General features: G+C 41.8%; 1 protein-coding gene across 1 annotated transcript in view; it reads right to left on the reverse strand.

Moving 5' to 3' along the window:
• Nucleotides 1–17,535, reverse strand: part of CACNA2D2 (calcium voltage-gated channel auxiliary subunit alpha2delta 2) — a 432,295-nt gene extending 414,760 nt beyond the window's left edge. The window contains 1 exon segment of the mRNA XM_074283341.1: nucleotides 17,211–17,535. Within this exon segment, the coding sequence (XP_074139442.1) occupies nucleotides 17,211–17,362 (152 nt within the window). The 5' untranslated portion in view covers nucleotides 17,363–17,535.
• Between the last annotated feature and the right edge of the window lie 485 nt (nucleotides 17,536–18,020).

The following is an 18,020-nucleotide window of genomic DNA, read 5'->3' on the forward strand; positions in this document are numbered from 1 at the left end:
CAGTAACCTGCCCAGTTGCCACTGAAATAACTCCTTCCATACTCCCATCTTTTCAGCCAGGGAAGCTACACCCTGGCACTGTGGGTCAATACATTCTAAAGAAAGCTAATGATAGAGCTTTCTACAGCATCATCACCAGCAACAATAATGCCATTGTAGAACAGAAGAGAACTACACAGGATCAATGACCACTTACAATTTTATGGTTTTTCATGAGTTGCTGTTGCCAAAGAACCCACCATATAGTAGCCGACCTTCCTGTGATGAGCCTCTATGCTGGTCCTCAGAAAGCAGAGTGTATCTATTACCAAGGCTATACATGAAGTCTTTCCAGACTGGCAAAGCCTGCCAAAGCATAGCTTTGCTAGCATGGTTTTCTAGAGCCTAGGGTCATCTCCATATCAGGATGAGGCATCAGAGTAGAATGCTCTGCAGTGATGATAACAGAGTGGCAGGAAAGGAGAAAAGAGATGCTGCGCATCCCATAGTTTTTAGAGCATTGTGTACAAATCTTAACTTGAGTGTTGGCCCTCTAAAATATGAGATTATTATCCAAAGACCAGAAAGGGGACACACTGCTGGAAGAGCTCAATTCTATCAATCTTGACATTTTGGCTATAAACCAGAAGGAAGTAGTGACTATATGAAAGATGACTCACAGGTACTCAATCCATGGGGAGGCAAAGAGAAGAATTGGCAGTTTGTCTTATCTCAGGCCCAAAGATAACAAGGAACATGATTTCATGGGATATTTATTTGTCCATCTTGTATGGTAGTAGTCATGATCAGTATCTGCACAAAAACTACCATAAAAATAACGCTAATTTATGCACCAATGATTGTTGCACAGGATGAAGTAATGCAGAAATGTAAAGAACATGATAAAAGCCTCCAGTACCAATCAACACATACACTCAAAAGTGGGAGAGGTGAAGATGAGGATAAATATATGAGAAAACAATAGTCAGGAAGAAGGAATATAAAAGGCTGAACATTTGTCAATCATACGGAAGTCTAGCACCTTTGCATAATTAATAATTTCTTTGAGAAAAGAATTGGAAGAAAACTGGAGGTGGTGAGTACCAGATAATACTTTTAAAAATGAAATAGATTATATTTTAACAGACATGAAAGAGCTCATTATTGATGTGGGAGATGACCTTTAATCAGCTTTCTATGTAGAGTAGGACCACTGACTTGTTAGAGCAAAGATCGAAATTAGTTTAAAAGTCAGAAGAAAAAAAAATGAGAAAATTATAGATGGCATGAATTTGGAACAATTTAATCCTGAACTTTCTTTCTCATATTTTATTAAGACCAAAAAGATAATCAAGAGGACATCAACATTCACCGTTCTATATGTCCATTTTTCCATATATTCACAAAATCTGTATGAGACTCCTTATGAAATGCATTTATTCATGCATCAAGGGTATTTCCAATATAGATATTAGTCAGGCACAGGTAAGCTACAGCAAGTGATTCAATGGAACACTTCTTTACTATGTTGTAATCAATTTAAAGCTATACAAAGTAATAAGATCCCACAATGCTTGTATTTTTAAAATTATGAATAAGTATTTAATTCATTAGAACCAAAATGCCAATGGTAAGCTTCTTTTCAAACAGGATCTCTGATTTATATACCAGTCATTCAAGATTCTTGAAATGAGCTAATAATGGAAGCATCCTTGCTCAACTAAGCAATAATCATAAACAATAGGTGAGACCTAAAACAAGGAAAATGATTATGGTTCAAGGAATTCGATATGGTGATGGAAGAGATCCAGTGTAGAGCCCAAGTTAGAGAGGATTCCCTGTGAATACAGGTAGAAAACTCTTCCAGATACTCTGTTTAAAGATATCATTCCGGTTGCATCAAGACCAATACTACTGCACAGCCTCCTAAAAAAGATCTATAACCAATCAAAAATTTCAACCCTGGTCATCCAACTAGCAGAGAACAAGTAGATAAGAAATATCTATTGCCCAGGTTATAACATGATAGTGTTCATCCATTTATTTATTTATTTATGTGTGAATATATGTATGTGCATATATTACACACACATACATCTTGTAGAGACAGTACAAATTGATAAGGTGGGACCAGAGTTAAACAAGAGAAAGAGAAGAGCAAGCTGGATTGCCTTCATGAAACTGTAAAGCTCCTTTAATGACTCCAAGCTTCTGTTGGGAAAAAAAAAAATCCCATCTTTTAATACCAGTAGTCTCCCAGTGTTGTTGTATGGCCATGATGCATGAATGATAGCAGTCTCCAAAGAACTGAAAATGGTTGTCATGCAGAAAGCAGTTACATGGTGGTCATGAACAGGCTGAAGCAGATGAACAATGAGGAAAATAAAAAAGAATAAAAGTAAAAGATGCCATCAGGGAAATGTATGTATGACAGGTGGAAAAGATAGGTCACATTACAAAGTTAAACAATAGCAAAGAGATAATATGACTATTACACTGCAATTCTCATGATGTCAAAAGTACATTGGGTTGCTCTCTTATTTCTAACTTATTGGATGATATAAAGATATAATCACATGGGATGAGCAAGCATGGATAGGTTGAGATATATATTGTTGGAAAGAACATTCAGATTGATGAGATCACTCATCTCAATGGTCTATGATTTCGTGATACGGGCACATCTTCCAATGGCATAGATCATAATTCATCAATGCCTTCTCAACCTGTGAGCCTTTTCTTAGAACATAAATGATCTGCCGAATGGGCTGTTCTTCCTTAGGGTTCTAGAGATCATATAGACACCAATGAGATTCCTGAGTTAGCCATCAGTTATCTTTCACTCTTACAATGTTATATAACTGATATAAGGAATTAGTTATATATTTCATAGGATCATAGATTTCAAGCTAAATGACTTTGGAAGAAATTCTACTTAACCTTCCCATTTTATAGATTTCTTTGATAGTCTTTGAAATCATTTTCCACATGAAATTCAGGCATGAATTGTTGAAGTTTACTTATGTTTCCTCCTCCTCATCATCATCATCACAGTTTTCATCTTAATAACAATACAAGATTTCTGAAATGCCTTTCCCATAATAGATATGTAAGGGAACTAGCATTATTAGTTCTATTTTATAGATAAGAAAACTGAGGCTTAGAGTAGAGAAATGATTTGTTTAGAATCATATACTAATTTGTGCTAGAGCTGGGTTTGAACCCAAATTTCCTGATTCCAAATCAAATAGTTTTTCTACATGTATGTAGACATATACGTATATTATATATAATACACACCCACACACAAATATACAAAAATTAAGCTTGGTTTTAATCATATCTGTGTTTTAGTACAAAGAAGGAATAGGAAGAAAAACATTTAAAAGTCATCACATAAGTTTAAGCCATTCCCTTTTCTGAAGAAAAATATTTGTCATTTTTATTTATTTTTTGAACAGGTGTCAACCTCTAAAATGAATGACCTTTAAGATTTCAAAGTTAGCATTTTGGAAAGAACAGACATCCTGTGAAATCATGAAATTGGGGAAGGAAACACAGGCTACAAAATTCAGTTACTGCAACTCTGAAAGGCCACAGTTGGGGATGGGAAGTTACTATCTTGACAGGGTGTTGCTCTTAAATGATGAGATCAAGGGCCCCAGAAACATAATCATGTGTATTCACACATGGATGTATATATAGAATTTCTTCTTTCAACCTGTTTATAAGCCCCTTGCTTTGGATTTTCTTCACTTTGGATTAAGGCAGTAGGTAGTTTAACCAAAATCAAACAATATATGGAAATTCCCAGTTTATAAAAGCTTTTATACATATTCACACACACATACATACATCATTCAGTAGATATTTATGCAAAGAACTGTCCATTTAATGAGTGTTATTGGTCCAGTAAAGGGCTGGATTAGACTAGGGCTTCTTAAACTTTTTCCATTAGTAACCCTTTTTCACCAAGAAATTTGTATATAACCCTGGATATGCAGGAATATAAAATAAGCATACAAACCAAACATTTACTGATAACAAATTATAATTTCACAACCCCAACATTCAGTAATGAGACCTCATTGAGATCATGAACTACAGTTGAAAAATCTGGGGATTAAATGACCTCTAAGGTACCTCCCAGCTCAAAAATTCTGCAAATCTAGCTTCGGTGAGTCACATTGAGTATGCAGCTCACTAAGTTTATTTAAGATTATTTGAGTTATAGAACTTTGAATAAGAGTTAGAATACTCAGTCCAAGCCCTAACCTTGTCATGGATTTGCGTCTATGATCTTGGCTATTTCCTTTGCCTTTTGTGGATCTCAGTTTCCATTTACATAAAATACAAAAGTCATACTATGACACTAAAAAATTAGAGGAAGGTTGATTGTATTGTCAAAGGATTTTTCACTTTACAAAATGATTCATCAGTTCCTTTAAAAGCAGTGGACTCTGGTGATGCATTTGAAATGAGAATCAATTTATTAAAGAAAATTGTATTTATAGGAAGGCATGTGTGTATGAAGAAAAGCCCTCCTGTGCCACCATCATGTTGGAAGTGTAGACAGTTATAATTTTCCATCTGATTCTGAAGTTTCATATATCCTGACATAAAGGCTTACAAATGTGAGTATACACATCACGGTGGTTTTATTTTTCAGTGTATGAAACAAGTCTGTATTTTCCAAGCTGAGAACTGGCATTAACCTCCAAGATAACTAGAAAGAGAAATGACAGAGATGTCTATACTTCTCCAACTCAGAGAGACAAACTGGGAAACCAAAACATCAATCTACCTCTAAGTGTTTTCTGGGTAACTCTGAGTATTCAGCTTTTTGTGTGACCAGATGATGAGGAAGAAAAAAGGGGAGAAAAGGCCTTTTCCTCAGGGAATTCAGTCATAGGGACAGAGAAGCGCAATTAATTCAACAAACATTTATTAAAAGTCTATGATGTGCAAGAAGGTGCTTTATTAGATACTAGAGATATGAAAAAAATAGTCCCTGCTTTCAAGGAGTCGACATTTTATTGGAAAGACACAAAAAGGAGTCCAAAAAGTACAATGAAATATCATTTGAGAAGAGAGATAGACAGCATAAGCAACTGAGTTAAGATTTGAAAGGCCATAGAGATGCAGAAAGGGAGAAATAAATAGGAAAGAGGATTACAGAAGAATTCTCTGTGCAAATGCAGGGAGGTGGGAAATAAAATGTTATGTTTCAGTAGCAGCAGGTAGACTAGGATCATAGAATATGGTATTTGGAGATGGAAGGTTCCTTGGAGATCATTTAGTTCAAGCCTTTCATTTTACAGATTAGAAAAATGAAACCCATAAAAGTTAAATAATTTGCCCAAGAACACACAATATATTGAATACAAATAGCTTGGTTGAAGCCCAAGTAAATCAATAAAACATAATTTATAATTAATTAATTAATAATTAATACAGTCAATCTATCAATTGATCAATAAAAATTTGCTAAGTCTGTCACCTTCCAGAAATTTTGCTTCATGCTGTGGGTACAAAACTAAAAATTACATAATTTCTGCTCTCAATAAATTTATATTCTATTGGGGAAGACAAAGTGGCCAAAACAGGAGAATCAGAAAAGGCTTATTGCAGAAGGTATTAATGACAGAATTTTGAAGGAAACACAGGATTCTGAGAAACAGAAATTAAGTGGGAGCTCATTCCATGCATAGGGTACAACCACTATGTGCACAGAGGAGCTGGAGTGGCGTGCAAGGAGAGAAGCAATGTGGATAGAGCCTTGATTTTGGAGGTACAGGAACTGGATTCAGATCCAACCTCAGACAATTACTGTGAGAACTTCCCTGGGTTTTAATTTCTTCATGTGAAAAATGACTGGCTTGGACTTCATTGTTTCTAGGTCACTCCCAGGTCTAAATGTATGGACATGTGAAGGATGGCTAGACCATAGTGTGTAGGAAGACAGTAATGTATAACAGAGTTGAAAGTAAGTTGGGCATCATATGATAAAGAGCTTTAAAAGCTATATCTTTCTAAAAAACAAACAAACAAAAAAAAAACCCAAACTTTCTAGTGTTCTATAATGAAACAATGCTCAAAGAGCAATTTGGAGATATTTTGTAGAGAAAATTAAATATTAGAAAGAGGAATTTGAATTTTGTTTTCAGGTAGTGGGGAGCCATTGAAAGTTATTGAGTAGTGATATGGTCAGATATACAGTAGGAAGATTATATGCAAGCTCTGTGAAGAAAGTATTGAAGTGGCTGGAGACAGAAAGATAAAATCTCTCAAAATCTCAGTTTGAGGGTTGGGAGACAAGTAGTAACTTAATAGGAGTAAATCCAGGCTCTGTTCTTGAGTATCCTAATCTCTTATAAAATGGCTTGTCTATGATCCTTGAGGAGTCAGTGAAGGTGGAAGGGAGATAAGGTCTTGCCTCAGATCTATCCCTTTTCTGTGTGACATTAAGCAAGACCCATCCCTTCTCTGGGCTCATTCAAGGTGTGGATTAAATAAGATCATTTTCATGGATTCAAAATCAATATAAATATAATTTAAAGGAATTGGGAGAAAATATAATCACTGTAGTTTGGTGATAACAAGAAAGTTTCCTGAAGGAGGTGCGATCATTGATCTAGGCTAGAAAGTTCAGGAAAATTGGAAAGGCAGAAATAAGAAGAAAAGAAGAAAGGATATTCCACATTGGAGAACAGTTGACCCACAAGAAGAGTATCCGAGAGAGGGGAAGATGGGTTCTCACTGAGGAAGCAATGAAGAAATGGTTTGATAGACATGAAAGGAGGCTATTTTCTTCTCTCACATATTTACTATTTCTTGTCTCTTGGTAGAGAAATTTCCTCTTTAAAAAAAAATAAGAAATCATTTCCCAAGGGGAATTTTAATGATCAGTAAGAAACACTTTAACTTCCACCCCTTCTTAGTTAAACAATTAACACATCACCAGTACAAAGTGGGCCATAGTCATAGATTTCCTTTTAGAAGTTCTCTCAAGCTGGGGACAATGAGGCAGGAATCCCCATGTGCCTCCTTTCTGTAACAGCTCTTCCGAGAGTGAATGAAACCTTCTAGGTCAGGGCTGCTTGTCTAAACCTAAGAGATGGTTTTATCCAGGCTGAGGAGACATAATGTGCATGTGTTTTGAGAGGTGGGAGAAGGGATAGAGGTGAGGAGGGCTAAAAACAGAAGGAACTTCAAAGATCAACTTCTCCTCGTATATAATCAATAGGTATTTATTAAGTACCTACTATGTACCAAGCATCATGCTGCTAGGTGCTGGAGACAAAAACCACAAAAAAAAAGTAGCCCTGCCCTCCAGAAGCTTATTGTCTCCTGAAGAAAAGAGCCTGCACACAAATACATACAAATTATTAAAAAAAAAAAAATCGGATAATCTCAGAGGGGAAGTGCTAACAGCTTGTGGGCAGCAAGAAAGGAATCAAGTCAGAAGTGTTGCTTGAGCTAAGGTTAGAAGCTAGGGATTCTATCTATGAGGAAGGAGCAAGTTCTTAATATCAGGAACAATGTATTCAAAAACAAGGAGATGTGGCTGGACCACAGAGTTTGTCAAAGGGAGTAACATGTAACAGGACTGGAAAAAGGCCAAATTGTGAAGGCTTTAAATGTCATAGGCAGTTTGTTTTTTCATCTCAGAGGCAATAAGGAGTCACTGAAGCTTTTTGAGCAGAGAGATGTTCTGTCAGACTTGTGCTTTTAGGAATATCAGTTTGGCATCTGTGTGGAGAATGGGTTATAGGACAGAAACTTGAAAGTAGGAGAATAATTAGAAGACTATTGCAATAATCCAGGTGAGAGGTGAAAGAAAGAAAGAAAAGAAAGATCAGTGGAGTAGAGCAGTTGTAAGAGATATTGTAAAGAGAATTTACAAAGCTGCAAGTGATATAACCGATTAGATATGAGGCGTGAGGGTGAGTGAGAATTAAGGATTATAAAGGGGAAGGGACCAGGAAGGATTGTGTCCCTCTCAATAGAAGTAGGGATATTAGGGAGAGGGATGGGTTTTGGGAGAAAAGATGATGAGTTCTGTTTTGGACACAGCCAGTATAAAATGCTCAAGTAGACTGGATCTCAGATAAGAAACTAGAGCATAGATATGTAGACCTGGGAGTTATTTACAGAGGGATGATCATTAAACCCTTAGGAGCTGATGAGATGATCTTCTGATGAGAAACTTTGGTTAAGGGACTTGCTCAAAGTCACAAAAGACCAAGATTCTTGATTTTAGAAAGGTTGAGGGAACCAAGATTTTAAGATAGTTTTGCCAACTGCAGGGAATCCTATTCTCAAAAGGGAACTCAGAAATAATCTAGTCGATATAGATGTACAAACTGAGGCTTAAATAGAAGGAATGATCTACCGGGTCATTCATCAGGAAAGTAACAGGGTAAGGATTTTAATAAAGATCCTCAGATCCTTAAGTCTTTCTAGTACTTCATAATGTTCCTTAAGACCTCATAAGGAATCAATGACATGAAACAAAATCCACCAGGAATGAGGGACTTGAACAAAATGGCAGCATTTAAAAATTATCTCAATATTGCTGGAACTCACCTTTGTTGGCTTGTAGGCTCATTTCCAGGTATGTGCAAGTTAAGTTTTTTGTTTTGTTTTGTTTTGTTTTTTAACAATCAGCTGGGGGGGGGGAGCATACATAGTACACACTTCTAAGCTTCATTAACATTATTATTAACATTGAATTATTAACAATTTCAACATCACTTTTTTAGATCAATACTAAATCTGATTTGTAGCATTTGCTAGTTTCCAAAGTATAAAATTTAAGCATCTCAGGATGATACAAGTAGATTCCAACATATCCCTGTATATCTCCCACTGTTGCCCACCACATTCTAGCCAAAGAGAATGATTCAAGGAGTCCATCCATATATTCCCTCCTATCTATCCATCATCTGCCTGCTGAAATCCAATTTATCCTTTTAGGGTAACTTGTCCCAATTCCCTTTAGCTAGAGATGAGCATTACTTCTTTGGATCTGGCCAACATATTATAGCTATATATGGCTATATCACTCTTTACTAAATTGTAAGCTCCTTCTGGATGCTGGGGTACAGTCCAAAGAACTCTAGCTTTGTGTTGAGAATAACTGTATGACCTTAAACAAGTCAGCTCCCCTTTCTCTGTCAAATGAAGAAATTAGAAACTGATCTCTAAGCTTCTTTTTAACCTATAAATGCTATGATCCTCTTAACTTCCCAACCCCCACCCAACCAGAACAAAACAAACAATTTAGAATAATGGGCTGAATCTGGAATCAAAGAACAGGCTCCAATCTCAATTGTGCCACTCAGTACCTGTGTGACCTTGACAAACTGCTGTATTTCTCTGAGACTCAATTTTCTCTACTATTACATAAGAAAGCCGAACCAGATAATCTGTTGCCTTCTGGCTCCAAAGTCTAAAATCTTAGAGCAGAAATCATGCCTTAGCTGTATCTCTTCAAGTATGGGAACTACACATAGTCAATTCTCAATGAATGCATGCATCTTGAACAAAATATCTGACACACTCAGTCAGCTCTACTACACAGGACTCTGAATCCAAAAAGAAATACACAGACACAATACCCAGGAGCTAAAATTGGATGTACCCTCTGTCTCCTTCTGTAAGATACCAGATTAAAATAACTGTGTAATTGGTCTGCAAATATTTCTTTATCTTGGAAACAAAATCACAACCCTCCAAGTTATGCCTGATTTAGGGCTGTGTTAATTCCCACTCACCATAGTGGGTCACTTCTATCTGACTGGAGCCTTTGGCTTTCCAAAGCTCCATTCCTGGGACAAGGATTGAAAGATCTGTCCTCAAGTTTTCATTAATCCACAAATAACCTACTCAACAGGTATTATTATTGAATGTGTGTGTTAGGGAAAGGGGGGTACAGAGGAAACCAGAATTTCAGACTTAGTGGGAAGAAAAACAGGATAGAAATCAGGGGAGTTGAGTTAGTGTTCTGGCATCACCACTAATCCTAGATCTCAGTTTCCTTCTCTATGAAATAAATGGAATTATAGCATTATAGATTCAGAAGTGGAAAGTACTTTCAAGGTTACTTAGTCCAACTCCTTGATTTTACAGTGAAGGTTAAGGTATTTACCCAAGGTCACAGGAGATCACAGAAGCCAGTTTTAAATCCATATCTTCTGATTCAAAAATTCAACACTTTTTCTGCTACATAATTTCTTCCCAAATTGAGCTTGATGGTCTCTAGAGGTACCTCACATTCTGTGTTCTCAGGTCCACTTAAGTCAAGTCAATTCAGTAAACATAGATTAAATCCCTACTATGTACAAAGCATTATGTTAGCCTTGAGAATATAAAGGCAAAGAGAAAAAGGAAGTTTTGTCTTCAAGGAACATCCTGGACTGACAACCTGTATTCAACTACAGAAATACAGAGTACACCATACAAATAAATACAAAATAATTTCAAGATGGAGAAATGCTAATATTTGGAGGAATGGATTAGTAGAGGACTCATGAATTCAAATCTGGCTTCAAACACTTATTAACTGTGTGACCCTAAGAAGGAATGTATTTGTCTCAATTTCCTCATATGTAAAATGAGCTGGAGATAGAAATGGCATACCATCACCCAGTATCTTTGCCAAGAAACCACCCAAATAGGGTCACAAAGAGTCGGACACAGTTGGAAAAATGATTGAACAACAACAAAACTGTAGAGAGGTCAAGAAGGATGAGCACTGAGGAACAGCCATTGGATTTAGCAGTTAAGAGTCCATTGGCAAGACTGCAATGGGGGGATGGACTGAGTTCATCTTAGAGACTGAGAAATGAGTGGGAGGTGAGGAGATGGAGGTAATAAATGCAGACAACCATTTCTAGGCCTTTAACTGTGAAAGGCAAAAGAATAGGAGGATCAACTAAAGGATTATTTTTATGTATGGGTTAGGCCTGGGGGATTTTACAAAAAGGAAGGAATCAATAGATAAAGAGAGGCTGAAGTCGAAAGAAAGGGAATGATGAAGGGGGCAAATTCCTGGAAAAGATGAATTAGGATGGGATAAAGCGTACAAGGTTAGCCTTGGCAAGAAATCTTCTTCATCAGAGATCAGGGCAAAGGAGGACTGAGTAGGTAATGTTAAAGAGTGTGGTGTGAGTGATAGATGGCAAAGGGGAGAAGATACTTTAGAGAGTTGGGATGTAAAGTCCACTTTTGAGCGCAAGGGAGAAAGATGATACAGGAGGCTTGAGAAGGAAGAAGATCTGGAACAGCTACTGTAGATAGTATTATTGATAGAAATCCAATCAGAAGAATAAAATAATTATTGTGCACCAGTGAGGATTCAGTTGAAAATAATTAATATAAATTTATAAACTTCTTTAACACAGTCTTCCAAGTGACTGAGAAACTGTATTTAGTTGAAATCCTACTCAAAGATACTATAAATTGGGTCTTAAGGTAAAACAAGCTAGATGTTTAAGAAGCAATAAAAAGAAATCATTGATGTATACCTTTAGAATATTCCATCATTAGAATGTCCCATTTGCCCCCAGATGTGGATGGTGAAGGGGAATATGTACAAAGTGATAGGTACAGGACTATAATCTTGAGCAGAAGAGAAAAGATCTTAAAGCTAAAGTCTTGGAAAGAAAAGGGGGTGGACATTAAGAATATAAAAAGAACCCTGAGACCTAAGGTATATTGAGGAAATCAGCTACCTTATCATTCAGTCCCCTTATCATTGATTCAGGGCTGATTACTGAATGAGATCAAGGAACATTTACTAAGCTCTGTGCTGACCCTCAGGAGCTTACAATCTTGTTTATGCTGACAAAATTCTAAAAAGTCACAAGAAAAACAAGAGGAAAAAATAAAATTGAGTGTTGTATAGTTTGGAAGAGAGTATCTTATCCTACAGCAGTTGAGTTTAAAGGTTCCATGGCAAAAGTGGACTTAAGATGAGTCCTGAAAGAGGGGATATAAAGAGAAGACTATTAGGATATTCTAGATGGGGAGAGTGGCAGAAAAAAATGAATCAGAAGTAGTAAAAGGGAGAGGGGTGGACAAAGAAATAAGAAAAGGAGGGAGGAGGAAAAAAGCATCACAGACAGTGAAAGAACACTGGAAATAGAGTGTGAATCCACTCTCTGCTGCTTCTTACCTATATGACCTTGGATAAGTCAATTTCCCCTTCTGTCTGCATTGCAGCTTCCTCTTCTTGAGAAGACTGGACAAGGAAATCCCTAATGTCCTTTCACAAAAGGTTTCACATCACTATGATGCTATTCGATTTTCCTACATAATCTCTTAATTCTGGAGGGATGGGGTGGGTCTAGCATCCTTATGAGAAGTGGACACATCAGCTAGGTACAAGTCAAAGCTAATCTGGAGTCCATGGAATTTGATGGGTCTTTTGAAAATAAATCTTCTTATCTATTTTAGTGAGAAACCATACTGGGAGCACCAAACATTTTATAAATGCAGATACCCCCCCCAACAAGATGCAGCAAGTAGAGGAAGAGGAGCAGTGGGCCTGTGGCTCACCACCAAATGCTCCCAGATTTACCAGTAGCATTATGCACCTGGCAATTTTGCATCCAAGCAACGGCTGAAGAGAGCCATGCAGGCAAAAACAAACATAATACAAAAAAAGAAGGAAAGAAAGAAAGAAGAGAAGCTAAGGATTATGATGTTTGGGGCATGGTATCGGGGGTGGGCTGGCATTCCACAGCCATCATGTGGTGGTCTTGCAGTGAGGCCATTTTGCCGTTTCTTATCCCTACTCCCAAGTGAAGGAGGAAGCTGAATTGCTTGATAAGGTTCTCCCCTGCCCCAACAGATGTCCTCCAATTAACCCTAACCAGAGGGAAACATGGACCTATGGAGCAAACATCTCTCCCCCCAGTAACTGCTCATTAAAGGGGCTGTGTGATGGGTCAGCCAGCTGTTGGAGGCTCACACGAGGGAAGAGGATCATCATTCTCTTTCCACTCTCCCCCAAATCAAAAGCTAAATTCACCCTGTCTACCACTGCCTGACCAGGGAGAAACACGCAGACATCCTGAAAGTCTCAAATGGAAACCAGTGATCTTGTCTGAGCCAAGCCCTACCTGATTCTGCAGCGAATGGAAGCTGTGAGAGCCAGATAAGCAAAGGATGAGAGGGGAGAAAAAAGAGAAAAGGGAGGAAACAGAAGGCAGAGAGAGAAAAAAGGAATGGAGGAAGATAGTAAAGAGGAGAGAGAGAAAAAAGAGGGAAATAGAGATGGGGAAGAGAGGGAGCAAAGAAGATTTCAGAGGCTACAGGTATCATGGTAGGTCTCATACAAAATAAGACTATTTGGAAAGGGGAGGAGGGAAGTCAAAGCATTTTCTCCCAACTCCCCTATCCTTTGAAGGGGGTTCAGAGAAACTGTCACTTCCAAAAAAAAAATCTTAAACAGTCCATGATCTAGTAGAGGAGCTATGCTATGAATTCCTTAAACAATCTGGTAAAGCCTGTGGACCCTTTCTCAAAACATTTTTAAATGGACGAAATAAGATGCATAGGATTAAAACCAATTACTTTAAAATATAAGCTTATATTTTTATAAACTATTTTTCAAAAAGCACATCCATGGATACCAGTTTAAAAGCATATGATTTAGAGAGTGTCCTTTATTATGGGGCAGGGGACACATATCAAAGGGGAGAAACTAACTCCCTAGCCCAGAAAAACCTCCCAACAAAATCTAAACCCAAATCTCTTTTCTTCCATAGGGCACATATAGGAAATCAAGATGCCTAGAGGTTTTCAGAATTAAAAATAAATAAATAAATTGCCCCAGATCCCAAACCACAGCCCTGACATAATGGGGAAAGCTTGAAGCAATTTGGCACTGATGTTGTTATCGAGGCAAGACTAAAGAGAACGGCCCTCTACCTGAAAGATGCACCGTCTCTATCAAGGTTCATTCCACCGAACCATCTAATTCTGGTGATTTATGGCCAGGGAAATTGTCCGGGAAGTTTACCTCCTCCAGCCTGTCTGTTCCTCTCCTAGGAAATAATGCCTCTATCGGAGACTGTGTCATTATGGACCCAAGAGCCAACCCTACCTAACAGATGTGAGCATAGCTTCTTTTGCAGTTTTCTGGGGGAGAAGGTTTCTGCTTTGCTTACAGCCTAGCTCATATTCTCACAGATAAAGACCTCTGTCACCTGTCCCCCAACCCCTCCAGGGTGACCCTGCAGTCCCACATTGCCAATATCACAGCCCCATCAAACAGGAGGGCTCTGTCTTCCATCTCTGAGTTTTCCACATTTCAGCAAAAGCTGATCTGCTCTCAAATCAAGACTGGCAGGGTACATGGGGGCAATGAACAATAGAGAATTCTCTTTCCTTTTTTTTTTCCTTGGAAAGGGCCAAAGATCAAATTGACACCTGTTTATAGAGGGCCATGGAGGGAAGCTGCTCACAGAAGCCAGGCTAGAAAGGGGTCTTACTCTGCATTCCAGGACCTTTTGACACCAACCTTCCTTCCCCCCCCCTCTCTCCCCACATACACCTTGACTCTCACTGACTCTCCAATCATGATTTGCAAGATATTCATTCAACCTCCTACCTAACCCACTCCATGAACCTAAACTACAACTACAGAGAAAGCTTGAAGCTTTCTCTGAAGACTCATCTTCACGCCTACTGATTTCCCCATCCCCAGCACCGGTGAAACACTGGCCCATCTGTACCGTCTCAGGGTCTAACACCAACCATTTTATGAAAACTTATGTATGCACAACCATCGTCTGGGCACCACTGCAGGTTGCAGGGAGAAATCGAGCAAGCGAGAGACGTCTATTTTAAACCTTGACTAGAAGAGCTAAGAACTGGCTGGAAAAAATAATAATTGTGCTTTGGCCTGAGCTCAGCTTTGTGAAGGAGAGAGAGAGAAAAACAAACAAACATCTCAACAATTCCCTGCCTCTTGCCTATTTCAAATTTTAGTTTAAATCAGTTCTAATCATTTTAAATTAGAAGGCAAGAAAAAATATAGCATTGGAACTTGATCTCCTCTAATTAAAAAAAAAAGAGTAACAATAAAGATACTTGCATAAATACAATGGCATTTGCAGCCCTGCTAGAGATGAGATGAAGTGCATTTTCTGAGTGATTTTTGAGGACCTGTAACTATCTGAAGCTTTTTCCGGAATGGTGTTAGGGTGCCCTATCTCAGCAGAAAAGATCAATACATTTCTCTGCTCCCTCGGAGCCCACACTAGCCCACTGAAGAACCCCTCTTTCCATTTTTCTCTGGTCGCCTCCTCTGGCAGTCTGGCCTCCTGAGGGCAACAAGGGGTAGATTGAGAAGGGTAGACACGTACAGATGACCGGAGCTTTACCGAGCTGCTGGCTAAATGACTGCTTGTGAGGGCTCCAGAATGCCTGCACCTTTCAAGAGTCCTTCCCACAGACAAGGACCATCACCCATTGGGGCTGTTAGTGTGTCAGACACACAGGAGGATATAGGAGTTTAAACATCCCCGTCTGATACCAGACTGCTAGATAAATTATCCACATTAAGCCTAATGGCCGTTTTAAACTAATACCTTGCTCCCCAGATAATACTCATTTGTTAGTCTGCTTCAAAACCACCTGGCTATAGGCTCAATCTGGGGGACCAAACAGAAGTTAAAGTTGTAGCTGGGCTCCCAAGGGTGTGAAACCCTTCTGCCAACATTGTCCTTCATGAGACCTAAAGGGTCAGGCAGAGGCTGATTAATAAGCACCTCTTAATTCTGAACCTTGGTTCCTACAGAAGTCATGAGATAAAGTGCTGGGAAATCACCTTTTCATTAGAGGCTGGGAATAAGGCCTCAAACATTTGACAGAGACATGAGGATTTAGAGAAGGAGGTGGCTGTGCAAAGGGAAAAGCGAATTCCTGGCTCCAGCCAAAACGTTTTCTCTCCCAACCGCCTTCCCAACTCATTCAGCATCCTTTTTCAAAGAGATAATTAAGAGCAGAAAACACCGAGGTGCAGGAGGGGATCGGGAGGGAAGGCAGAGGATGCTTTATGAGCCTGCAGATAAGGAGCGAGGTGTGACCACTGAGGGATGGGGGACGCTTGTTAAAAAAGACCAAACACAGACTGTCTCTGGGGAAAGGGGACTGTGTTGAAGGGAACGACCAGGTTGTAGCTGGTGCTAAACTCTGCCAGGCAGGCAATCAGAGGGCGACAGACAGAATACCAGACACGCCGAGTGCTCTCCATCCCCGAGCAGACCCTGCTTTCCAGCCCCTTCTCTGAGCAGAGACTTTCCATCCAAGGGGCTCCGGTCACCCCGGGGACAAGCAGAAGTGTGTGCGTGTGTTCTGGGAGGGGGCCGGGAGGAATGAATGAACTAGGTCAGCTTCTCATGCTCACCCTGAGAAGGCTCAGGGTTGGGCTCCCGACTGTCTGTAAACATGCCCCCCCACTTCTCCAGACCGGGCTCACTCGGAGAGAGAGGGGAGCGCTGCGCAGAGAGAAATAGAGATGCCGAGGCTCGTCATCTTCATGAACTTTCCTATTTTGCTCCCCAGCCCATCGCGATCTACTAAAGACAGGGTTCTGATCGCAGCTCGGAAGCTCGGCTCTTCCTGCACATCCCCGACCGGGAAGGGATTGGGATATTTTAGAATGAACTAGGCAGCCCCTGCAGCCTCACTTAACCGTCTCTCCCTGACCCCCTCCCCCCTCCCGTGCTACCCCTTCTCTGTCCCTCTGCTCCCCCCCGCCTCTCCCACTCCCCTTCTTTCTTCCGCCCTCCCCTTGCCCTGCTCCTCTCCCTGTTCCCCTCTCGGCCTCTTTCTTCCTCCCCCACTGCTCTGTTTCGTCTCCTGCTCTCTTCTCTATCTCCCTCCTTTCTTCCCCTGGCCCCCTTCCCGTTCTCTTTTCGCTCTTCTCCAGCCCGGATCCTCCCCTGCGTCCCCATCCTTCCTCTCCTCCAGTTTCCCAGCCCTTCATCCCTCTCCCGTCTCCTCTGAGCCCGCACCCCTCGGTTCCGGGAGCGACCTCTGCCCCGGCCCCGCGGACTCCAGAAAGTCGGCGGCGGCGGCGGCGGCGAGCCGCGCAACCTGTCTGCTCCCCAGCCCCCTCCCTGCCCTGCCCTGCCCTGCCGGGCTCGCTCGGTCCCGCTCCGCGCCCCGCCGCCGCCGCCGGGGCGCGGGGAGCCGGCTCGGCCGCCACTTACGTGTGCTGCTGCGGGAAGCTGTAGCCGCGGGCGCCGGGCGCGGGGAGGACGAGCAGCAGCAGCAGGAGGTGGAGGTGGAGGTGGAGGTGGCCGCCGCCGCGCAGAGCCCGGGCGAGCGAGGAGGCGCCGCAGGTCGGAGCCGACACCGCCATGTTTCCATGAACGGCTCCGCAGCCGGCGGAGCAGAGCGGAGCGCAGCGCGGGCACTCGGACGGGAGACGCTGGGGACCGGCCGGGCCAGGGGCCGGGCTCGCTGCCTGCTCGGGCCTCGCCTCGCCGCTCCGCGCCCGCGCTCTGCCCGGCGCCTCCGCCGTCCGGAGTGCCTGCCCCGGGAGGGCGAGGCGAGGGAAGGCGGCCCCGCACGGGAGCGAAGCGCCGGGGCCGGGGCCGGGGCCGGGGCAGCGGAGACCCGGGCAGCGGAGACCCGGGCTGCGCGGCGCGGCGCCGGGCTAGGCTGGCTGCGCTGGCGAGCAGGCTGGGCTAGGCTCGGGCTTCCGCCGCGGCCGCTGGAGCCGACACACTGAGCGAATACAAACTGATACTTTCCTTCAAATATGCAGCCGCCAACCTGCCCGCCCGCCGCCGCCGCCTCACCCTCCGAGCGGCCCCCCCGCCTCCCCCCGCCCCCCGGCCTGGAGCCGCGCCAGTGCTTTGCTCGGCTCCAGAGCGCCTCCTTCCCTCGCTCTCGCGGCCTTCCGCCACTCCCCCCTCCCCGGCCGCTCCGCTCCACGAGCCGCCCGCGCGCGACATCGGAGCCGCGCGCGCGCTGGGGAGGGGGGAGGAGGGGGACTGGCGACCGAACGAGGCGGC

Source organism: Sminthopsis crassicaudata, chromosome 1 (genome assembly GCF_048593235.1).
Source record: "Sminthopsis crassicaudata isolate SCR6 chromosome 1, ASM4859323v1, whole genome shotgun sequence".
In the NCBI taxonomy this organism is placed as follows: domain Eukaryota; kingdom Metazoa; phylum Chordata; class Mammalia; order Dasyuromorphia; family Dasyuridae; genus Sminthopsis; species Sminthopsis crassicaudata.